At 39.8% G+C, this 25,329-nt stretch overlaps 1 protein-coding gene across 2 annotated transcripts in view; it reads left to right on the top strand.

Annotated features, from left to right (window-relative positions):
• The window catches only part of FGD6 (FYVE, RhoGEF and PH domain containing 6), a 104,484-nt gene extending 81,414 nt beyond the window's left edge, over positions 1–23,070 (top strand). Inside the window, exons 15-21 of one of the 2 annotated variants that reach the window (XM_050934286.1) lie at positions 777–879; positions 1,900–2,046; positions 3,012–3,114; positions 4,566–4,693; positions 11,992–12,120; positions 17,881–18,029; positions 22,929–23,070. In XM_050934286.1, coding sequence (XP_050790243.1) covers positions 777–879; positions 1,900–2,046; positions 3,012–3,114; positions 4,566–4,693; positions 11,992–12,120; positions 17,881–18,029; positions 22,929–22,965 — 796 coding nt within the window. In that variant the 3' untranslated portion in view covers positions 22,966–23,070. The remainder of the gene's footprint in view (positions 1–776; positions 880–1,899; positions 2,047–3,011; positions 3,115–4,565; positions 4,694–11,991; positions 12,121–17,880; positions 18,030–22,928) is intronic. The other variant, XM_050934296.1, reaches the window with a different exon arrangement.
• The last annotated feature ends 2,259 nt before the right edge of the window (positions 23,071–25,329 follow it).

The raw sequence follows: 25,329 nt of genomic DNA, 5'->3' as shown, positions 1-25,329 counted from the left end.
AACACTGTGGCCCTGCAAACCAGTAGCACATAATTGATTTCAGTGGGACTCCTAAAGTGAATAAATGCTGAATGTTTGCAGGATTAGGGACTGGATTGTGCACTCATGTTAGTTAATGTGCACTATGGAGGCTCAGCCAGCAACTCTGAAAATTGGGCCACTTACAATTTAGTTGCTGAAATATAGATTTAGCAGGGTAATTAAAGGCAACGAAATTTTGAAAACTTTAGTCAGAATCTCTGAACCATAGAAGTTGGCTTAGACATGGCCATTCCAGAACTAATGCATATTGGCTTTTTCTCACTGGATAAAAAAACAACGTAAGTAAATATTTGGATTTGGCAAAATATTCTTCTTCCCAGTGGGAGGGATAGTCAAAGGGCCAACAGTACATAGCTCTGCTCCTGCCTATATCTTGTCTCTTCTTTTTCACAGATTAGACCAGCATTCCACTAATCCTGATTCGGTCGTCTTTTTATCCCCTGTGCATGAGGGCCCCCAAGTTTTCTTCTGTGTTGCCCCTTACATCTGGAATTGTCCTGCCTGAGCCTATATACCGCACAGCTTCAGTTGCCTCCAAATGCATGCTCTAAATCTACTTCTCTTTAATGCTCTTACTGTACTCCCACATCAGCCTAATATAATCTAAACTAATAGTCATTAAAAACAAAAAAGAAATAACGTGATGTGTGCCTGGCAAAAACCACGCCATAGCCAGAGTCAGTTTTTAGACATTTTTAATGTTGACCATACTTCAATGTCTTTGACACCAACAGTTCTGCTACAGAAAGAGATGAATGGTTAGAAGCCATCTCCAGATCAATTGAAGACTATACAAAGAAGAGAATCACATTTAACCCAAGTAAAAGTCTTGAAGAGGTATACCACACCATTCTCTTAGATTTCTTTGGGCATGAATCTATTTTCTACTACATATTAAAACAAAGCACAGCATTTTAGAAAAGAAAATTGGCAAGTACTAATAATAGAACAGAATTTGACATGTATATCTTTCATAGTTTCATTAAAAAAATTCAGATGTGGGTTTTTAAGTAATCCTAAGAACAAGAGAAAAAGGATTAGATATCCATCCATTCTAGTCCTTAAAACAGAGTGACGCTAGCTAAGATAATGGACGTAAACGAACTGGAATATCTTGATACTAAACAAGTAGAGTAGTGGTGCCAATGTGTGTGTGTGGGGGGGCGGGCAAACACTCCCATCCACCCAAGGTTTTTACACTTGCTCCAGGTGACCTAGGCAACGGAGCTGGGGGGTGAGGCATGATCTGATCACTTAAGCAGTAGTCCTGTACTAGATCAATGGAGCAGTCTGGAGCATTGCTGCAACAGTGTGGTCTAAACGCCACTGAAATCTGACCTGGGCATCCCTCGGTACAGCTGGAGAGGTGGCCAAACCAAATGATATTGTGACCTGGTACTCAGGGAGGGAGTCTGCTTCTGTATGGTGGAGTGGAGTGGAGTCCATCTAGAACTCGATTCCTGGTGGCGCACCTTGGGGAGAACCAAGTTCCCTATGACAGGAGGGGGGTGACGTGAACAGGGACCAGAATGGGATCCCTATTGGGGAGGGCGGAGGGAGAGAAACACCGGCATTTGCCGGAACTCCCTCCCCTGAAATATCTGAATTGGCAGCACTGAAATAGAGATTTATTAGCACCTGTATGATTCAATGAAATAATTTCAGCGTCTTCTTTTAGAGTTTATTTATTATAATGTTGCTGGTGAACTAGCAGAGAATCTGTATTTAAGACACTTCTCAGTTACATGAATGGAGAATCCTTAGGAAACCGAATACTTGTATTTAACCTTGATAATTCAGTGGTGAAAAATACATTACTGCTTGTAATTTAATGGAGATCCATCTCCATTTTCGCAGGCAGATCCAGAGAAAGAGGATGAAGATAGTCCTCTTGGATCAAAGGCTCCCATCTGGGTTCCTGATACTAGAGCCACAATGTGTATGATCTGCACTAGTGAATTCACATTGACCTGGAGAAGACATCACTGCAGGGCATGTGGAAAGGTTGGGTGATCTTGTAACTTCCTTCCTTTGCAAGAGTCATTCAAGATTTTTGTTTCCATATGGGAGAATTTCATTGCATTAAAACACATTAGCAATATTGTTGTGTTGAGAGAACATTATAGCTTAGGTTAAAATAACATGATTTCCTACTTTAAATATCCTTGTTATTAGACCACTTCTCTAGTTAAACCTATCCAGTGCTTGTCATATTTTACATTTCAGGAGAAAAAAATGACATGCCCTTCACTCCTTCAGTAGCACAGTGCATACCAAGAAAATTAACTTAAATATTCAAAGTATCTTTTTCACTGGCTGTGAGTTAAGGTTGAACCCATTTTGAGAGACTTCCAAACAACGCATACCCATGAAACTAGGGAAAAAGAGATTGTATATTTTATTGCTGTCCTGACATAGTCTCATTTCACATCTTACTTTTTAGTCAAATGGGAATTCAGTATTCAGTGTAGTTGAAACACATCAATTTTTCCATAACACAGACAAGAGGATAATATAACTAGATAGATATTCTGATCATCTTAAAATACAAGTTTTAAAAAACTGAGCATGTTTCTTAATAAACTTGTAGATGAGATTTGACAATACAATAACAATTTGCTAATTTACACTTTGCTAGTCCATAAATTTGATATTTCTCACTAATCCAGTACTCACCCTCCATTCTCAGATTTTTATTTTATTGTTGTTCAAAATTATTCTGTACAAAATCAGAAAATGATATAACTGTTTTATATTGTCAGTCACGTAAAATCAGTTCTGGAAAGAGTATTTTGTGTGGAACACCCCTGTGAATTAGCATGCATGTCCCTCCAAACCCTCACATTATAAAATTGTTACTTGTTTGGGGCTCAACAGCATGGGTTTAATGAAACTCAAATATATGTTTTTAAGGGATTGGTGTGCGTGTGGTTGTGCATGCTATATAATAACGTTTTACATGTTTTCAGATTGTCTGCCAGGCATGTTCCACAAATAAACATGGCTTAGACTATATGAAAAACCAACCAGCAAGAGTGTGTGATCATTGCTTCAAAGAACTACAGAAACAAGGTAGAGGGAAAACTTTTTTTTCAATCGATCTCTCTCTGTCTCGTAATTATATAGCCCCCATTTCCATCGTATCTGAGCACCTCACAATCTTTACTGCATTTATCCTCCCAGCACCCCTGTGAGGTTGGGTACTAGTAACCTGTTTTACAGATAGGGGAACTGAGGCACAGAGACACCAAATGACTTGCCCAAGGTCACACAAGAAGTCTGTGGCAGAGCAGGGAACTGAATGCCGGGCTGGCACCTAACCACTGGCCCATCCTTCCTCTTGGACCCAGAGACCAGTGTTGTTGTTTGCAGTATTATTATGTGATTTCAAGGTGACTTTTCCAGGGCTCTTGTTGTAAAGCAGAGGGTGCTCAGGAGCTTTGCCCAGGCCACCTGCAGTTTCCACCTTCAGCTGCTAGTGGATGCTGTGCTGCAGGTAGCTGCAGCAGTTGTCTAGTATACTGGGGCACCCGTTGCATCCTGAGCTATGTCACAGTCACAGAGCAGGTGCAGCAGAACAGAGCACCCTATCGCTTCCTGTCACGCTGACCAGTATTGTCTCATTGTTTCCTTATACTCCTCCATCTGTCTACCTATATCCATCTGTATTGTTTTGCCTTATACTTAGATTGTAATCTCTTTAGAGCAGGGAGTTTTTTTGTTCTGCGTTTGTACAACACCTAGCACAATGGGGTCCAGGTCTATGATTAGGACTCCTAGGCGCTAGAGTAACATACATAATCCATACTAATAATAATCACCACCCTCAGCCACAAGCAGGAAGGAGGAGTTAACGGAGGTAGGCCCATGGGACAGCCCTCTTACCTGCAGGCCGGCCACAGGGAGCCACTAGTGATGCCTGCCAGGGGAATAAAGGGGAAGAGTGTGGGAGGCTGTAGGACCTTGCTGAGGAGATTGGGGGAGGGGGCCTGAGTTGGGGAGAGAAAGCGTGCTCAGGGAGTTGGGGTCTGCAGGACCTTGCTGGGTGGGAGCGGAGAGCAGCAGGAGCCCCTGCCGTTGGGTTTTTGGGTACTGAGGAGGAGTCAGGAAGCAGATGCAGAGGGGAATGGGGCCTGCATTTTGTGTCGGGGAATATGTTGTGTGTAGTTAAGGTTGAGTTTTCACCCTGTAATTGTCTTGTACACATGGGGAGTGGGCTGGGGGAGTTCAAAAACAGGATTTATACTTTTTTATATCTCATGATTTTGGGGGCTCTGACTCATGATATTGTAACTTATGGAACTGCAGTACTGAGAGGCAAAATTCCTGTTGTTTAATATGGTTAGGAAATACAATATCATATGCAGTGTTTCAGAGATTAACTATGTTGTTTTGTTTTTTTTTTAAATTACCTTACACCAAACAGAAATTACACTGGTGTTTTAAAACTTTTTGTAAGGAACACTATGTATATGTTAGTCGTCTGCAATGTAAAAGCACAGTGCATGTTATATACATTTTAGATAACCACTTCACTCCTAAGAGTGGATCCCCAGTGAACCATAAATCTCCATCCAGTGCCTTGTCTACAGTGTTACATAGTATTCCATCTGGGAGAAAACAGAAAAAAATTCCTGCTGCTCTCAAAGAAGTAAGTGTTTCCCTTAAACTTACCTCTCATCGGTGTTAAATCATCCATGTTTAATAACAATAAAATAAAAAAAACTTTCTGATCTTTTTCAGACACTGCATTTAAAGGAAAGGGGAATTTTTCTGGTGGCACAATGGCCATGTGTATGCGTACAGCGCTGCAGCTGTACTGATCCAGCTGCACTGTGTCTGGTGAAGACATGAGTGGCAGAAGCTATGTTGGCAGGAGAAACTATCCTGCCAACATAGCGCTGCGCACACGAGCACTTATGTCAGTGTAACTTATGTCACTCAAGGCGAGAGAGAGTCTCATCACTGAGCGACATAGGTTATGCTAACATAGGCTGTAGTGTAGACCACTAGAATTAGTGTTCCCTCTAATTTTTTACATCCATGTGCGGAATGAATTTTGTTATGTGCACCAATATGGAAGCGATGTGGGAGGGGATGGAGCCAAGATTCCACCCATTCCCCACCAACCTGCACTGAGGGTGGGATGGTATGGAGTAAGCATACACCCTATTAATTGTATGTGAATGGACTCGAAGTCCAGGTAGCTCAAATAGGAGTGTTCTGACTTCCTCTTATTCTGTTGCACAGGCCTGTATCTAACCTCCAGTGATTACAGAAGTCTTCCTTCCAGCCCCCACGGAGGGGCATCATCCATATAATTTTTGTAGCCGTAATGAGTATTCTGTGGAGTTGAGTAAGTTAGCAGCGGTATGGTAGGATCAGAATGGAGGCTGGGTCTCTGCAAGTGCAGGGCAGCATACAGAAGATGCAATGGGGAGGGAATGTGAAAAGCTCGAGTATATTTATTAAAATGATGTACTATGGAAAAATGCTACATAAGAGCTAGGTGGTGGCATTGTTTCTTATTATGGATATGCTAACAATGGGTAGGACAGCCTTGTTCTTTATCAATGGAACTGTGATAGAAATATATATGGTTCACCCTGACTCTCTTCACTTAGCTACTAGTACTGGCTTTTTGGTATTTTAACCATTTCTACCATGATGCTGTAAACTACAAGAACAAAACTTCTTTTTGGTAATGGTTGACAGCAGTATGCAAATTCTTTGCTCTTATGAGGTCAACCAAAAGGCAAAATTGTTTTCTAAAAATAAAAGCAGTCCTGCACCACTGGCAAGCAGCAGCATGAGTTTTACATATGTAGATTAACTGCATCTGCCAATGGCAGGGATCATTTAGAATCCCAGAAGTGTGTGCATGTTGTTTTATGTATTGGCTCTCATGTAGGCCTCATGGGACATGCAAGCACAAGAAGATTTGGTGGATTACATCTAATAATGTGATTTTATTTTCAGTTTTTCTTAGGGGCTCAAATTGACATCAGGGAGTCACTGCATTCATGTTGTTAAAAGCTTTACTCATTGACGTTAGCTTCACAAGATACTCAGCTTGTTTTCTGAGAGTGTCTCAAGGTGGCAGTCATGCATTCCAACAGAGATCAGTGAAACACAAACGACATAGAATATATTAATTGGCATCTAAAAAGGCTGCCTATATTCCACTAAAACTCTTAGTGTTCTGTGCAATATCTTGTGTTTGAAGGATGCCAAAAATTTGGTCATACCATCTCCCAGTCTTCCAAGGGTGAGAATCCCTCTCACAGCCTTGGATTTCCCCTCCTAAGGAGGGAGTGTATATGACCTGGAAAGCAGCACCATATGATACACAAAATCAAATTCACACTGGCAGCATCATCATTTTAAAACTGAGGAAAATATAATAGACTCCTGGGTAGCAATGACTGACCTAGGAACAGTTACTGTATTCCTTGTGCACCCAAAATTGTTTTTGGTGCACAAGAAATGGGCTCTTAACTTTTTTAATACCACTGCACCTCTCAGAGAAACTGAGGTGAAAATATTTTTAAAAGGTCACTCTTATGAGGGAGAATCTTTTTCTGTCCTTTAGGAGAGAGCAAAAAGGTGTAATGCATTTCATGCTGTAAAAACCAAGCTACCATTGCAAGGGCTGGAAGGAATTTCCCTGCTGAAACATAAAATGTAGTTAATCTAATTTATTGCAGTTTGAAATATATATGTATTCCTTTTCCTGCTATGGGAAGCCTTTTTAGCACTCCCTGCAGCTTTGAGTTGCTCACATTTTGATGTATGCCTTTGCAAGAATCTTGTAAGAAGTTTTACACAAGACTTTCAGGCCTTGTCTACACTACAAAGTTGCAGCGCTGGTGAGGGGGTTACAGCGCTGCAACTTAGGATGTGTACACACCTGCAGGGCATTACCAGCGCTGCAACTCCCTGTTTGCAGCGCTGGCCGTACACCCGGTCGTGCCTCGGGTGTAGAGGATCCAGCGTTGGATCACCAGCGCTGGTCATCAGGTGTAGACACTCACCAGCGTTTTTGTTGACCTCCGTGGAATAAGCAGGTATCCCAGCATACCTGAGGAAGCCTCTCTGGTAATCAAGCAAACTCCACTGCCCTCCAAGCAGGTCTCCTTCCCCGCGGTGTGCTCTGGCGTTCCCCGACCCCCCCTCCAAGCAGGTATCCAGCCCCGCGGTGTGCTCTGGCGTTCCCCGACCCCCCCTCCAAGCAGGTATCCAGCCCCGCGGTGTGCTCTGGCGTTCCCCGACCCCCCCCTCCAAGCAGGTCTCCTTCCCCGCTGTGTGCAACAGCGCTGCAGCGTGGCCACATCTAACACCACTTGCAGCGCTGGTTGCTGTAAGTGTGGCCACTCTGCAGCGCTGGCCCTATACAGCTGTACTAATACAGCTGTAACAACCAGCGCTGCAAAATTGTAGATGTAGACATACCCTCAGTGTATTATCTGTCACTCTGCTGTGTCAACATTCCACATGAGACTTGGCAGAGACAGCTAGGGCCCTCCTTAGCGGCTGTTAATTTTTCTTTAGACATGTTCCTTTCTAGAAAATGTCACTGAAAGTACTACTCAGAACTTGAATGCTGTGTGAATGCTGTAAATATTTGAACAGCTAATGTAACATTCATCCAAAAAAAAATCTGTTACTTGCAAAGATAATTGTTCAAATTGAGAACATAGTTTAATATTGCACCTCTTCGCAACCTGTTTTCTAGACAGGTATGTTGAATAGTAGATCCACAGTCTAATGTCAGGCTGTTTGATGGTGGAAATATGAACAAGCTATTTAATAAGAAATATTGTAAGAATGTAACTTCTCCAGGTTTTTCATTTTTCAGCTTTATCAGTTGATAAGATAATTTCTGTTATTATAGTCCCATGTTCAGAACCACTTGGTAACATGTCCCTGTGTTTTATTGGCTTTCTTCCTATTGAGTTCTAATTATCCACTCCTGAGTGTCCAAATGTATTGGGTATTGTCTGAATGAATTGTTGATTGGGATTTGGCTGTATCAGGAAATCTTAGAGTTTGGGAAAGACAACAGCTTGAGAAGCATGTTGAAATACTTTGTGGCAAATTTTTTGCTGGTGTAAACTGGTGCAGTTCCATTTGGCCCAGTATGTGTCTTAATACCTCAGGGGCTGACCAGTGGATTCCACCTTTGCATGTGAGCCATGGTGGTATTGTGGCTGCATTCTATTAATTTATATGCCTTATTAGGCACCCAGTAGGGTTTAGTATTAGTATCATGGGCAGGCTGACTGCACACTGATGGAAGTAACATGATGCCTTGGACAGTCTACTTATCATTACTAGGTGAGCACTAATAGGTACCACAGTTTCAGTGGCATAATGTGATGGTGTGCTTTTCCTATTTTCTCGAAATCCTAATTTGTGCTGCGTAAGTGTCCTGTTCCTCAAGGTGCCCTATTAAAAAATGAAGGGGCTTGTGAAATAAGCTGCTGTTCCATAGGGGTGAGGAGGGCCAAAGTGGTGTTCTGTGGGATAATGACCATTGTTGTTGCAGTGAACAACAATTCTTTGTTGCAGTATATGAAAAAAACATCTGTTGCACATCTGGGATTTCTTATAGATCTTAGGTAACTCAGAACTAAAATGAAAATCTCTGGAGACTATGTGCATGTGTGTAAAAAGCAACAGGAACTAATATCTTTTATATGAACCTATAAGATGGAAAAGTGGAATTTTGCAGGTGACTATATAAGGACTGTCAAGGCAGTTTTATGAACCACCACTAGGTGGGACACAATCATATCTATTACCTACCCCAAGACTCCTCAGTTGCTCAATCCTAATGTCTGGAGGGGAAAATGTCTGATTCACAATCTTTAGTTTTGTATATTTCATTATCTAAAGTAAGCGAAAAGCATAAAATAAAATACATGCAAACAAATCAGATTAAAAGAGAGTGCGTTAAGGTTATATCATAGAATCAGTCTAATTAATTGGTTGATTAAATCACATTAAATAACAGTTGTTAATGAACTTTATGTAATGATTTGGAGTTCTTAAGGCAGCAGTCTTGTTTAGCTATCGGCCTCCAAAATAATACGGCATTATCAATCTTGGCTCTGAATGATATATTTATACTCCACCTGAATGGCTGATACAGAGAGGTTCAAATTACTCCCAGGTTTAAGTCAATGTTGAGACTATAGCTCTGATGCCAATTAAAGCAGTTTGCCCAAATTATAGATGATTAGGAAACAATCTCTCTTCCCCCTTTCTCCAAACTGAGTTATATGAAGCAGTACAAATCAAGATGTGACAGATTGTTGCATTTAACTAGCTAACCAGAGTATAGGTGAAAACAATTTCAGGATTTAAGCATACAACTCCTAATGCATAAGACGTGTGTGTGATATTTTAGAAAGTGAGGTTATTTAACCTTGGGTTATTCTAGGTGTTTGAGAAACTATTCTATAGGCACCATTCTTATTGAAATTCCATGTGTTTTAGCCATATACGCTCTTGCATGTGCACACGCACGCTCACAACTAGTCATCTGCTGGAGTTACCAAACAAGTGCAAGAATACTAAGGTGGAAGTGTCTCTCTACTAACAGGAATGGATGGGGACAAACCAAAAAGGTTAATATTTACGTAAATGGTGGTTGTGACTCTGATTATATCATTGAGGCTCAGGAAGGTAGTACATGGTTGAAAGGATTAGTAGTCAGTGGTTTTCTTGGCTCTCTCATTTAATATTGATGTACTGGCTAGCAGGTTATCATAGAACAGGGGTAGGCAACCTATGGCACGCGAGCTGATTTTCACTGCCCAGGTCCTGGCTACTGGTCCGGGGGGCTCAGCATTTTAATTTAATTTTAAATGAAGCTTCTTAAACATTTTAAAAACTTTATTTACTTTACATACAACAATAGTTTCGTTATATATTATAGACTTATAGAAAGAGACCTTCTAAAAATGTTAAAATGTATTACTGGCACGCGAAACCTTAAATTAGAGTTAATAAATGAAGACTTGGCACACTGCTTCCTAAAGGTTGCCGACCTCATCATAGAATCATGTAATATGAGGGTTGGAAGGGACCCTCAGGAGGTCATCTAGTCCAACCCCCTGCTCAAAGCAGGACTACTCCCCAGACAGATTTTTACCCCAGTTCCCTAAATGGTCGCCTGAAGGATTGAACTCACAACCCTGGGTTTAGCAGGCCAATACTCAAACCACTGAGCTATCCCTCCCCCAAAGCAAGTAGAGGGGACTTGCTTGTAGATGTCAAATATTTGATGGTACTGGACTCTTACCCCATGGCAGCCAGCCTGGAGGGTGGAGGGAAGTATAACCCTCCTTGTCAAGCAGGATGGCATTGCATAGCCAGCAGCCATGACCAGCAGCAATGGATTCTCCTTTGCTTTTTGTTTCATAAAGTGGTGGCTGATTCATCTCTCTCAGATCTCCTCATCAGTAGTCCCTTGGCAAATCAGAATGGGGCACTTCCCTTCTGGCATCACTTACTGGGGATGGATTAGACCACTTTTATGCAAAGAAAGAAACTCTCATTCCAATAATTTCAGGCTCAAAGTCCAAAATATATAACCAAACAGTCTGCAGGTCCAAATATTTTAAGACAATTGAGGTCTTGGGTCAGTCTGCTGACATTATCTCAACCATCTTACAAAAGTCCAAACTCTCTAAAATAATTTTTTTTAAATTGCAAAGCTGGCAGTAAATTTTGGCTGAAATAATAGGAAAACAACAATTAGTCATCTGTGCGTATAAAAGAAAGTTCCTTTCTTCAGCTGTTCTTGTTTTAAAGAGAGTTGCTTTAATTTCTCCTTTATAATTTGGCACTCAGCAGTTAATCATTGAACAGCACTTTTGATGCAGTTTGGGTGAAAGGCTTAACTGTGATAGAGTGGAAAGTATCTGCCTCAAAATCATAGGTTGTTTTTTTTCCCCTAGCTTTTCAGACAGGCCTGTACCTGCCTCACCCCTAATAGCTCAGGGATTGACCAATATACATGTATTCCTGGAGATATGACTTTTTGGGTGCTGGTGATAAAACAGTGGTTTAATTTGTTCTTACAGTTCTGCTAACTCTTTCACAAGTAAGCTCTAATTTTTAAAATTTTGCTTTCTCCAAGTATAGGGTGACCAGATGTCCTGTTTTTAAAGTGACAGTCCAGTTTTTTGGGACTTTTTCTTATATAGGAGCCTATTACCCCCTAACCCCACCCTGTTTTTTCACAGTTGCTATCCAAGTACAAATTGTAAATTTGGGATCATTTTCACTGATCTTTATGGTATATCTTCCTCTTTAAACATACAGAAAAATGTTGAAATCATATACTTTTTTGTTTTCATGATACTTCATGGAAATATGCTCTACCTGCTTACCAATTTTTTTTTTAAAAGGCCCAGATGTTGAAGCAAATCAAGCTCGTCAATTATAGCTGTCTTCACATCTGGTAAACTTGGTTCCAGAGATTTCCCAGGCCTCAGAGGAAAATGTGCAGCTGTTATCCTTGAAGGCTATACAGCATAGCCTAAAATGTTAATCTGTTAACGGCTGAATCGTATTCATGGCATATTTGAACTATACTCCTATACTGCCAAAAGACACAATCTACATCTCAGCAATTGCACCAGCCGGTTCTGTTGATATAGTACCTAAAAAAAACCCAAAACATGGGATGGAGTGTTGAGCATACTTGGTTTCCTTTGACTTGTTTATGCTGTACTTATTTTCATGGTCTTTGCTGAATAAAAACCTGTATCAGTTTCTTTTCAGGAGAAATTATGTAGAGGGCTAGGTGCTTATATAGAGGTTTAGGTGCCCCTAGTAGTATTTAGGTTTATAGGAGTATCTTAGAAATATCAACAAAGAGCTGTGCGCTGAAAAAGCCAGGTACCCACACACATGCTCCATTTGTTTTTATTTCAGGTTTCAGCAAATACAGAAGACTCCTCAATGAGTGGCTATTTATATAGATCAAAGGGCAGCAAAAAACCATGGAAACACCTGTGGTTTGTCATAAAAAATAAGGTGCTATACACATATGCTGCTAGTGAGGTAAGGAAGCATGGATTTTTTTTTACATATTTTAAAGTAGTGCTCAGTGATGAGACCCATAAATTAGTCCATCTCACTGCAGTGTAGCACTTTGAGTCTTCCCTGAAAGAGGTGGAAAAATCTGTAAGGTGTTAAACTGTTATGATGCCCCTTTCTGAAAGGGAAACTAAGTGAGTCACAATAATGACCTTTACAGCCTTCTGGCTAAGAAAGGTGAAAACGTTATCTAGTATCTGTTCTTATCAGTTTATTATCTGTTTTGATGCATCAGTTTGGAATAATGGCAGATGCCAACAGCATGCAAGCACATTGCAGCATCTCAGCTTGTTGCTTCCACTTGATATACTTGTGGATGTTTTTGAAGAGAGGGCAGACTTGAATGCACCTGGCTTCTGAACCTGCCTCCTCCACTCTGCAATAGTCTCCTAATGCCTGGTGCTCCAGCTAGAAAAGAGGAAATGTGACAACACTTACGCTATTTCCATTTTGCTCAGCAATGTTTTAATCTTATTGAAGTATGGATGTGAGCTCCATAAATCTCAGCCCAGACTAAGGAAGATGGAGGTTTATCAAGTACACCTCTACCCCGATATAACGTGATCCTCGGGAGCCAAAAAATCTCACTGCCTTATAGATAAGACCACGTTATATTGGGTTTGGTCCGGTATGGTGTACTGGACTGACTTCCTGTCATAAACAGATAGCTAAGGGTTAATGTCTCTTTCACCTGAAGCACCTGACCAGAGGACCAATCAGGAAACTGGATTTTTTCAACTCTGGGTGGAGGGAATTTTGTGTCTGAGGTCTTTGTTTTCTGTCTGCCTGCTTTCTCTGAGCTTTGGAGAAGTAGTTTCTGTTTTCTAATCTTCTGTTTCTAAGTGTATGGATAAAGAGATCAGATAGTAAGTTATATGGTTTCTTTTCTTTGGTATTTGCATGAATATAAGTGCTGGAGTGCTTTGATTTGTATTCTTTTTGAATAAGGCTGTTTATTCAATATTCTTTTAAGCAATTGACCCTGTATTTTGTCACCTTAATACAGAGAGACCATTTGTATGTATTTTTCTTTCTTTTTATATAAAGCTTTCTTTTAAGACCTGTTGGAGTTTTTTTTTACTTCAGGGAAATTGAGTCTGTACTCACCAGGGAATTGGTGGGAGGAAGAAATCAGGGGGAGATCTGTGTGTGTTGGATTTGCTAGCCTGATTTTGCATTCCCTCTGGGTGAAGAGGAAAGTGCTTTTGGTTTCCAGGACTGGGAACGGAGAGGGGGAGTCACTCTGTTTGGATTCACAGAGCTTGTGTCTGTGTATCTCTCCAGGAGCACCTGGAGGGGGGAAGGGAAAAAGGATTATTTCCCTTTGTTGTGAGACTCAAGGGATTTGGGTCTTGGGGTCCCCAGGGAAGGTTTTCAGGGGGACCAGAGTGCCCCAAAACACTCTAATTTTTTGGGTGGTGGCAGCAAGTACCAGGTCCAAGCTGGTAACTAAGCTTGGAGGTTTTCATGCTAACCCCCATATTTTGGACGCTAAGGTCCAAATCTGGGACTAAGGTTATGATACTTCCCTGGTGGGGATTTAAAGGGCCCGGTGCTCCAGCTGCTGTGGGGAGCCCCGGGCCCTTTAAATCACCGCTGGAGCTCTGGCAGCGGGGGCTCGGGCGGTGATTTAAAGGGCCCGGGGCTCCACATGAATTCGGATATAACACGGTAAAGCAGCGGCGCTTGGGTGGTGCTTTAAAGGGCTCGGGGCTCCCCGCTGCTTTACCGCGTTATATCCAAAATCATGTTATATCGGGTCGCATTCTATCGGGGTAAAGTATATAGTACTACTTTACAATATTGTCCAAATGCCTTGCTGAAAAGCAGGTGTTCTTGGTTTTTTAAACATTTTGTAATTATTTATAAGTCAGTTATGGCGCAAAATACAGAAAGCACAGTTGCCATCCATCACAGTTACCAGGCAAATTGCACCTCTGACCCCTCCTGGTCTCATTAAGAGCACCTCTTCCCAGGTGTCAGGCTGCTAGCTGTCACCTGGTTCTGGATAGAATCACGCAATTCTCACACTCAGGCCAGGTCCTGGGTTGCAGTTTCCTGGTTCCAATTGTAATTTGCCTGAGCAGATCTGATTTACGCCCAGACTCTGCAATCCTGTTTTCTGTGCGGCAATGAAAGTGGTAATCAATGACCAAACAGCCTCCTTAAAGCAAAGTATCCTTTATTTGGAACAAAGCATTTCAGAGAAATCAGATCTTAAAAACAATAAAACAGGCTGTCTAGCTTACCTCGTTTAACCATCTTCCACGAGGAGATCCTGGTAGGACCAACTCCCTGTAGACTCTTGCACAGAGCCTCTCTCCGTCAGCTTGTCTCCCTGTTGGAAGTTACTGACATTCTCTGCAGAGCCCCTGGCTGATTTCAGACATAAGGAAAGAAGATTCTTCAGAAAGGTCATATCCAAATGGTAACTTTTGAATTTTATAATCTAGTCCTTCCTTCCTCAAGAGTGGTTTAGTGTTCTCGAATGTAGATATTCTTGTATCCAAATCTAGGAATTTAGGAATTGCTATACAGAGTCAGAAATCCGTCTAGTCCAGTATCCTGTCTCTGGCAGTGGCTAGCACCAGATGCTTCAGACAAAGGTGTAAAAACCCCATATTAGACCGATGGGGGATGAGACCCACCTTCCACTCCAAACTCTTATACTAGGTCTTGCCCAAATCTCTCAATAGTTAGAGATTGGTGTGGAGGCATAATATCTAGGGCTGTCGCGCAATTAAAAAAATTAATTGCGTGGTTAATCAATAACACTGCTCTACAGCCAAAATGCTTCTGAAATAAATGTAGTCCAACTTTACTAATTCTGGGTCACTGAGAACGAAAACGATGCTTAAAATTGTTGATTGGCTCTAGTTTTCAAAATATGCTATTGGGTCAGTATATACGACTCTTGACTTGGGAATGGCGGAGGATAAGTGAGTTATAAAGGGAAGGGATCTCAATTTAAACCAGAAATGACTAAAATACATCTTTGACTGGATCTATGAATAAATCTATGACTGGGTTTGGACAGTACTTGCTTTTGAGGCAAAACAATGAATGATGCAATCTGAAGCTGGTATTGCGTCATACATGATATGAATTGCATCATGTTATTCCTAGAAGTCATGGATGATGCAATCCTAACGAAGTTTACACCACTCTGCTGAACAAATTGCCCTATATCAGCTCTGGAAATCATCCAGTGTTGTGCTCTCTTCTTTGTCAGTGTTTGATTTTGCAAAGGGACACATTTCTGTTTAGCCAAAGTGAGCAGAGATGCCTCGTACTTGTATGAACAGTGCGGATAACTTCTGCTATGTTTGTGGTGAAGTGACTTTTGCATTACAAAAGCGCAGTATAACCACTATGGTTAAGAAAGCCTATCTCCTTTCTTTTGGCTGCAAAATTGGAGATCAGGACAAGAGGTGGGCCCCACACATATGCCGCAACACTTGTGCAACAAATCTTCGCCAGTGGTTGAACAGGAAAAGGAAATCTGTGCCTTTTGCAGTGCCAATGATTTGGAGAGAGCCAACAGATCATAGCAGCAATTGTTACTTCTGCATGGTGCCTCCAGTTGGGAAAGGTGTGTCAAAGAAGAAAAAGTGGACTGTGCAGTATCCAAACATTCCATCAGCTATCCGCCCAGTACCCCACGGAGAAGGACTGCCGGTTCCTGATGCACCAGAATCATTCTCACTTCAGTCAGACGAGGAAGAGGATGAAACTTCTGGTCCTGAACCATCAATGTCACAGGACCCACATTTTCTCCCATCCTCCTCCTCTGAACCACACCTCATAACTGTCAAAGTTAGAATCAGGACTCACAATTTGTCAGACCACTCTGTTTATTAGCGCAGCGCTCCGCCAATAACATTCAGAATATGTGAGTGGCCATGCAAGGCCCAAACAGTCTTATTTATACAGATAAAAGAACGGGAATTTAGACAAAGGGACAAAGAAATCAAAACAGTAAAATTCACCTGGGGCACAGCATGCATATCCTATTTCCTTACTAACTGTTATCGATCTAAGGCTAATGCTTCACCAATTGCCCTTAAACAGTGCAATTGTTCTATGTTAATGTCTGTATTCCTGACACCTGGTTGCAACATTCCAACAACTTTGCTTAAAGGTACAGACAACATTTCTTTAATCCTTTCTATTCTTACTATATAATTCATTCTACTTTCACATAACACAAGGTGAAGTGAATGACCTTGTCAGGGATTTGGAACTACCCAAGAGTAAGGCAGAGCTGTTGGGCTCCAGACTACAGCAGTGGAATCTCCTGGCAGGCTATCAGGGCAAATGGAGCCCATCAATGCTTGCAGACTATTGCTGGACAGTGACAAGAGATGCTCCATTTAATGAATACAAGAGACAAGCCAAGAAGCGCCGAGTAGACACTGAATAGGACTAAACTATGTACATAATAGTTTTTTGCCTTTTGTTTCATAATAAATTTTAGTTATATAACCCTTTTGCTGATTTTTAAAGTGTTACATAAACAGGACAGGTGAAATATTATCATGTAAAGCAACCATAAACACATGAAAAGAGCTAGGTTTACAATTTATGATTAAAACTCTACTATCTACACAATATACATAGACATAAAATGTAAAAACTTAAATATCTTAAACAGTAGCCAATCAGTTGTTTTAATTGTCATATTTGAATTCAGCACATCAAAATACATAATATCACATTTTATCTCTGAAGCAGACGACTTCTCAAAAATTGTAGACCAGTGTTATTTTTGCGGATACAGACTAACACGGCTACTACTCTGAAATCTAATCTCTTTGTGAATCTTAAGTTCTTGACCTCAAAAACATCCTGTGACAATGAAATTTATACTCTGTGTTCTGTAAAAAAGTGTTTACTTTTATCAGTGTTGAATTTGCTCCCTTCTAATTTCATTGAAGGTCCCCCTCTTCTTGCATAATGAGTCCGGGCGCTCCCATCTACCTTCATTAGGCCATTCATTATTTTATATACTTTCGTCATGTCGCTTCTGAAAAGTCTTTTTTCTAGATTTACTTTGATAGATTAAAATGTCACATTCTTTTGTCTTAGCAACCATCAATTGGGGAGTTCTCCAGATGTTTGTCAGTGTCTAGGTACTTCCTCTGTGATCTCACTTGCATGTAGTGTAGGAGCTTACTTGTTGGCGATGTAGTTCAATGCAACTTTAGAATAGATTTTTCATGACAAACAACAAAAAATAAACTGCTCTATAAGAGTTATTAAATTAGAGAGAGAGTACCAAAGAGGAGGGTGGAGTTGAGCAGTATGGAGAAGGGGAAAAGGATACATTTAAGCCAAGATTTGAAATGAAACGAAGAGACACAAGAAGGGTGTTCCATTCCAGGTAGTGTTAAGTATAGTGGTGAGACTGTACAGGACAAAGAGGTCAGTGCTAGATGACTAGAAAGTGACAAGGAGTTAGAGAGAAACCAAATGTCTGAGGTTTGCTGTCTCTTGTTCATTCAATCATGTATGAGGAAATGACAAGAAACACAGTTTTGTGTAATTACAAACTGTAAATTATTATAATAATATTATAATTATATTAATATATTAATAATATAAAATTATTATAATAACTTAAAATAACTGGATACAATAGTGTGGTCCTTAAAGATTCATAAAATACCACATTAGGACTGCAATATTATAAGATCTAATTTTGTGCTTGTGGTATTACATTAGGATGTTGCAGCACTGGAGAGTCAGCCTTTACTGGGTTTCACAGTCTCTGAAGTAAAGGATGAAAACTCGGAGTCCAAAGTATTCCATTTACTGCACAAAAACACTTTATTTTACATATTCAAAGCCGATGATCCTCATTCAGCTCAAAAGTAAGTAAACATTTGGATTCAGTCCTGTCTGTCACTTTTTTCTCATGGAATGTTTCAGATGTCATTAATATTCACACCATAAGTGCTCACATGAAAAAGCTTACTTACAATGTGCAACTTGTTTTTTAAAAATGCTTGGTTAAACATCAAAAATCTCTAAGGATTGCAATAATGTTCTAATTTCAGTTGTTACATTTAAAGGGAGATTTACAGTCAGATCCTTGTCAAACAGCAATCAAAAGTGAGTGGAGTCAGTCATCTTTCACTCAAAAGCCTTCAAAAAGACAAAGAACAGGAGTACTTGTGGCACCTTAGAGACTAACAAATGTATTTCAGCAGAAGCTTTCGTGGGCTACAGCTCACTTCTTTGGATGCATAGAATGGAACACACAGACAGGAGGTATTTATACATACAGAGAACATGAAAAGGTGGAAGTACGCATACCAACTGTAAGAGGCCAATCAATTGAGATAAGCTATCAGCAGCAGGAGAAAAAAACCTTTTGAAGTGATAACTGAGATGATCCATAGAAGGTGTGAGGAGAACTTAACATGGGGAAATAGATTCAATTAGTGTAATGACCCAACCATTCCCAGTCTCTGTTTAAACCCAAGTTAATTGTATCTAATTTGCATATTAAGTCAAATTCAATAGTCTCTCTTTGGAGTCTGTTTTTGAAGGTTTTTTTGTTGCAAAATTGCCACCTTCAAGTCTGTCACTGAGTGGTTAGAGAGGTAGAAGTGTTCTCCCACTGGTTTTTGAATGTTATGATTCATGATGTCAGATTTGTATCTATTTATTCTTTTGCGTAAAGACTGTCCAGTTTGGCCAATGTACATGGCAGAGGGCTGTCGCACACAAAAGCTTATGCTGAAATAAATTTGTTAGTCTCTAAGGTGCCACAAGTACTCCTGTTCTTTTTGCGGATACAGACTAACACGGCTGCTACTCTGAAAACTTTCAGAAAGACAAGCACACTACATGTTGGGCTGAGAAGAGAGGATAAGAGGAAAGGAAAGTGTAATCTTTATGGAAGAACTCCTTTCTAGTCATGTATCACCATAGTTCCATAGGATTAAAATAGGAGGCATTTTGTGCTGTTCTAATTTAATTCCTTCATCTCTAAATCTGCTTAAAATAAAGTTCAATGATAACATGCATTAATTCAGGAAATTATTAACAGTAAACTGGGTCTATATCTTAATTATTTCTTTTCTTCCCAGCCAGATTTATAGGTCCTATAGATATTTGCATGGCAAATTAAGTTTTGTTAGTATACGCTTGCATTTTAGATGCAGAATGATTTACCTGTATTCACTGGAATTATATAGAGACTTGTTTGTGGTCCTTATTTGATTGTTTTAGGATTTACCGCAAGCAGCAAAATTAGAGGTGACTATGCATATACATCTAGTGTATCTTGCTAATAGATGTTGCTGGTTGCTTTGTCTGGTTTCACAACAGTTTCCCAGAATTAATTTTACTTGTAACAGAGTAGCCATTATAGAACTAAATATTCTGATAGAATGTTTTAAGCATGCAGTTAAGCCTGAAGTTGTTTGTAAATGCTATAAATAGGAATATTTCAAAAATGTAATTTAAATATCCAGAGCAATTAACTAACTGAGCACATGCATAATACGTTTTTCAAAAATCTGGGAATGTTTTCTTCCTTGCAAATGCAATTTGATCAGTCCCTCCTTGTTAGTTAACACAGATGTCATTTTATATTTGCACTATGCCCTTATTTTTACATATAAACAATTTATAACTACTTTCTTCCCAATTTAGACAAGGCTTTTGTAACCGGAGGGAAAACTAGTAACCAGCAATAGTCTGTTTTTACTGATGCTGAGATCCTAGTATTAATTACCTTACAAAGCAAGTTTTCCCCAAATATTTAATATCCCATAGAGATTTGTCTGTCAAAACCAAACCTGTGGAATAAATGCTCCTCTGACAGTATTAAAAAGTAACCTTTTTGCTTGTGTTCCCCATTTAATGCCCACTCTTATTTTGTTCTTCTTAATCCCTAATGAAGAAACATCTAACATTGGTATTTGTATAGCACATTACACAGCTTTATTTTCATTCACTTCACAAATAACATGAGGTTCATTAATTTTAGTAACTGTTTTTTATAAAGTTGTAATATAAGGCTTATTCTAACTGTCCAAGGTATTTATTTCTTTGGTGTGATTTATTCTGAATTGCATTGGTCATCTTTATTTGAATATATTGTTAAATTGCAGAGAATATGTAAAAAGCAATTCAGATGATATATGGAAAGAAACCAAAAAAGCTTATATATCTGTGCGGCAACTGACAAAACTACAGTTTTGTTTGTCTTGAGAAAAGATTGACTTGCCAAGACTGACAAACAATATCTCTTCTAGTTTAGGACTATCTAAAAACTAAGCTTGATGGTTTGGAGGACAGTCTAGGAACAGAAGTCTGAACTCAAGGAGTGGGTGTATAAATTAGTGCTGTAAAATGATTTAAAAAATTAACTTTATATTCATTTTTGTTACAAATATTCACTGTAAAAAACAGAAATAGTATTTTTCAATTCACCTAATTCAAGTACTATCCTGCAATCTCTTTATCATGAAAGTTGAACTTACAAATGTAGAATTAGGTACAAGAAAATAACTACACTCCATAACAAAACAATGTTAAACTTTAGAGCCTACAAGTCCACTCAGTCCTACTTCTTGTTCAGCCAATGGCTCAGACAAACACGTTTTTTTACATTTGCAGGAAATAATGCTGCCCCGCTTCTTGTTTACAATGTCACCTGAAAGTGAGAACAGGCGTTTCCATGGCATTGTTGTAGCCTTCGTCGCAAGATATTTATGTGCCAGATGTGCTAGATATTCATATGTCCCTTCATGCTTCAACCACCATTCTATTGTTTAACAGTGCGATTAAAACTGTGATTTTTTTTTAATGGTATGAGTTAACATGAGTTAATGGAATGAGATTAATCGACAGCCTTAGTATAAATATATATAAAACATACTAAACACCTACATTAAAAGAACATTGTTAAGGTTGCAAAGTCAAGCCCTCAAAGTTAAGAAAAGCCAGAATTATAGTTGCCTCTGCAATCTTAATTTGGGCTCCATGTGCATATGCATTATAATAGGGTTTTTAGTTACACAATCACATTTTTTTCCCCACACGACCCCTGTCTCATTCATAGAATGGATGCCCAGTTAATGAGCAGTTGTTCAGTATTTTTTCTCCTCCTTGTTTACACTATTCAAACCCTTTTTTCAAGATGGTTATTAATTTCCTTATGAGCCTTTCTATGGCACTCATCACTATAGTATGCAATCATGACACAAACATTACTTTATTTTCACAGCTCCCCTGTGAGGTGTGTCTGTGTTGTTTTACAGATAAGGAGCTAAGGCATAGAGAGGTTAAGGTCAGAAGTTTTCACTAATTTTGGATGCCCAATTTGAGATGCCTAGGCCCTGATTTTTTGGAGAACTTAGCATTATTTAGCACTTTATATGTTAAAAGCACAGCTCCCATTGACTTCAATTGCAGCTATAAGTGCTTAGCACTTCTGCAAATTGGACCCCAGAGACTCAAGTCAAGTATCCAGGAAATGAGAAACACACAAGTAGTGACAACCTATGAAAAGTTTGGTTTAAATGACTTGCCTAGCATCACAAAGGATCTCTGTGGCAGAGACGGGTATAATCCAGTTCCCCAGAGAAGCATGCCTTGACCATGAAAACATCCTTTTCCTGCTTCATTAATTACTCTTTCCCAGTTCTGCAACAACTGAAGCAACAGTCTCCTTCACTGCACAACTTTGAATCATCCCCAGAGCTGGTCCATCCTATGAACTGAGTGAGTCAAGGGTGCTGTGGAAAAAATATATGAACATGTAACTAAAGACTCTTGTAATGCATACACATAAGGAGGCTAAATGAAGGTTGCAGAGGCAACCATAATTCTGACTTAATTTTTGAGGGCTTGACTGTGCAATCTTAATGTTCTTTTAATGTAGCTTTGTGTGTGTATGTAATTTTCTAGGTTTCTAAAAAAGCAAACTGAAAAATCAGAAACTGTGTCATATGGCAGCATACTGACACCCATGTGGGTCATCAGCAGGGTGGGAACCAACTATAAGAGTAACTGATAGAAGATGACAACCTACTAGTGCTATGTGCAGGAGATGAGACACTTTGTCAGTGAGGTCACAGATATTAAGGTTATCCATTACTTGCTATTATAAGATCCTGTTTTCAGTTGCTTATAACTTTGCCAAACTTTAACCGTTTAGTCTGAACTTTTCTATGCTGGGTGTCTGCCTCAGGCTGAATTTTTCTGGAAAAAGTTCAGTCAAACAGTTCAGCCAAAACAGGCTCAACTCTTTCTGAGAACAACGCTAGAGTAAAATACATTATTTTGCCCATGTTAATTCTGGTGATATCTGACAAGTTCTAGCATCTCTACCTTGCAGTTTGACGGGGGAGGTGGCCTCTCTGAAAAGAGACCAAAGATTGGCCAAATTATAAACCCCTGAAAAATCACGGCTCTCACATGCTCAATAGGCCTTGCTAGAGTTTCACAGCTTAATTTCCTAATAGCTGCTTCCCAAATACAGATGAAGACAGTCTTTACCCCCATGAGAGTACAGTTTGAAAGCATTTCCGTAATGCTCAGTAACACTAGCTACATTGCCATATCTGTTATTTATCTAAACCTAATGCAGGATTTAAGGTCATTTAATAGTGGTGAACCACATACTTTTTAATGAATTAGTGAAATTTTGAACTGTTGCATATTTGAAAATGTATTGCTAAAAATTTAAATAAGGTAGGTTTTGAAAATACCCAAGATCAAGCCAAATCTAACAATATTTCTCTTTCCAACAGGTGGATAGAAGCTTTTCAAGAAGGCACCATATTATAGTGCCTCACCACCATCTCTGAGACTAAAGGAGAAAAATGTTATCAAAGGATGACAAGAAATGGAGTATAGCAATTTTGTTTAAAAATAGACTCTACCAGCATCAACCTAAACACAATTTGTATATTTATGAGAATTAGGAGTTGTTGCCTTTTTTTTTTTTTTTTTTTTTTTTTTTTTTTAGGTGTAAGGTAATATTTTTTTAAAGAAATTTGTGTATTTGTTTTTTTCATACAAAGTGTGTTATTTATTAAATTCCAATGTTTACTTAATGGTCAGAATCATTTCTAAGGTTCGCATTGAATTCCAAAGTGCCCTTGTCTTTAGAATAGCAGACAGCTTTTTCGGAAAACTGTCTGTAAAAAAAAAAAAAACAAAAAACACACATGCTTTACTGCAGCATTAGTTTGTACAGTTCTTGAGTTGCTGATACTCACTTTACAATTTAACAAGAACAGTTCAAAGAACAAACTATGTCAACAAAACTTTAGGACACATGGTCAGCTATGTTAAAACTCCTTTGACGAGCAGATGGCTGACAGGCTGCTCCTTCTCTTGATACAATAGGTCAAGTTTTGTGGACTAATTCAATTAAAAAACACAACCAGCTTTTGAATCAGAGAAGCCCTAGAATTAGCGCTGCTACTTGCTATTTAAGCTTCCACAACACAAAGGCAAACATATTTCTTATGCAATATGGATCCGTTATTAAAGCAAGCTGAAAGGAAAAACAAGAAAAATGTTTTTCTTTCATATTCTGCTGTTGGTGAGATTATGCAGTACAGATGTTATCAAATTATCAATGCCAAAGATATATTTAAACATACTATCTTAAGAAAAAACTTAAGAGTCAGATGATTTTTTTTAATTGCTACTAGTAATATAAAGCCCAGGCAAAAATTGTTTGGCATGCAGGAAAAAGATTAAATATTCTATCATTGTTTTTGTTTAAAAATCCCTTTGATACCAATGAGAGTTCCCCATACAGTATGAAACATGGATAAATTACAGTTCTTATAGTTTAAGGCTAAATAAGTATTGTACACTTTAAAATAAATGTTTGAATTGAAATTGTCATACCAAGAAAGCACAATGTTCTTAGTGACAATGGCATAGAAAATGTGTGCCATTCATTCTAGTACATTTTGCTTACATTATTTGATGTTTTACTTGATGCTTTAAAACACAATCTTTCAGCTGTTTTTAAAAATTTGTCAGTACACCTCATTAGGAAACACATTGATAATTTTGGTGTATTTATTCTATTATTGAACATTTGAAAAATCATGTTATATAACTGTATAGAATAAATGGAACTAGCATGACAAAACATGAATAGGCCAGGACAACAATGTTAATATATATATATAAACTTGGTAATAGGATTCACAGTTGTTCATCTCCAGTCAAAATGATTCAGGACCATGTTAATAGTGATTTGCTAGTTAATACTAACTATGGTCTTGCCTAGGAAAGATACTGTCTTTCCCCAGACTTATCACTGGTTCCTCTGCTTCTAGTGTTTTTACCATGGTGTTGATTAAGACTATAGTTCGGGGTGGGAAGACTACGGCTCACAGGCCACATCCGGCCCACCAGCTAACTTAATCCATCCCTCGAGCTCCGGCTAGGGAGCAGGGTCTGGGGCTTGCCCCACTCCCGTGCTCCAGCCAGGGAGCAGGGGCAGGGGCCACTCCACGCATGCATGCCGCAGCTCCCGGAAGCAGCGTCATGTCCCCCATCCGGCTCCTATGTTTAGGGGAAGCTGGGGGCTCTGTGTGCTTCCCCCACTGCTCCCATTGGCCTGGAACTGCAGCCAATAGGAGCTGTGGGGGCGGTGCCTGCAGACAGGGCAGCGCGCAGAGCTGCCTCGCCGTGCCTCCACGTAGGAGTCAGAGGGGGGACATGCCACTGCTTGAGGTAAGTGCCACCCAGAGCCCGCACCCTGAGCCTCTCCTGTGCCCCAACCCTCTGCCCCTGCCCTGATCCCTCTCCTGCCCTCCAAACCCCTTGATCTCAGCCTGGAGTACCCTCCTGCACTCCAAACCTCTCATCACCAGCCCAGAGCCCCTTCCTGCACCCTGAACTCCTCATTTCTGGCCCCACCCCACAGCCCGCACCCTCAGCCAGAGCCTGCACCCCAACCCCAATTTCATGGCCCGCCATACAATTTCCATACCCAGATGTGGCCCTCAGGCCACAAAGTTTGCCCACCCCTGCTCTAGTTCAACAAAGTGCTTCAAGATGTACCTAATTTTAAGAATGTAAGCAACCCCATTGACATCAATGGTACTAATCAGATGCTTGAAGTTAGGCACATACCTGTGTATCTTTCTGAATCAGGGTCTTAACCAGGTTTGTCTGATA

Source organism: Gopherus flavomarginatus, chromosome 1, assembly GCF_025201925.1.
Source record: "Gopherus flavomarginatus isolate rGopFla2 chromosome 1, rGopFla2.mat.asm, whole genome shotgun sequence".
Taxonomy (NCBI): domain Eukaryota; kingdom Metazoa; phylum Chordata; order Testudines; family Testudinidae; genus Gopherus; species Gopherus flavomarginatus.
Note: the sequence above shows the minus strand (reverse complement) of the source record. Positions and strands in the feature narration are given on the sequence as shown.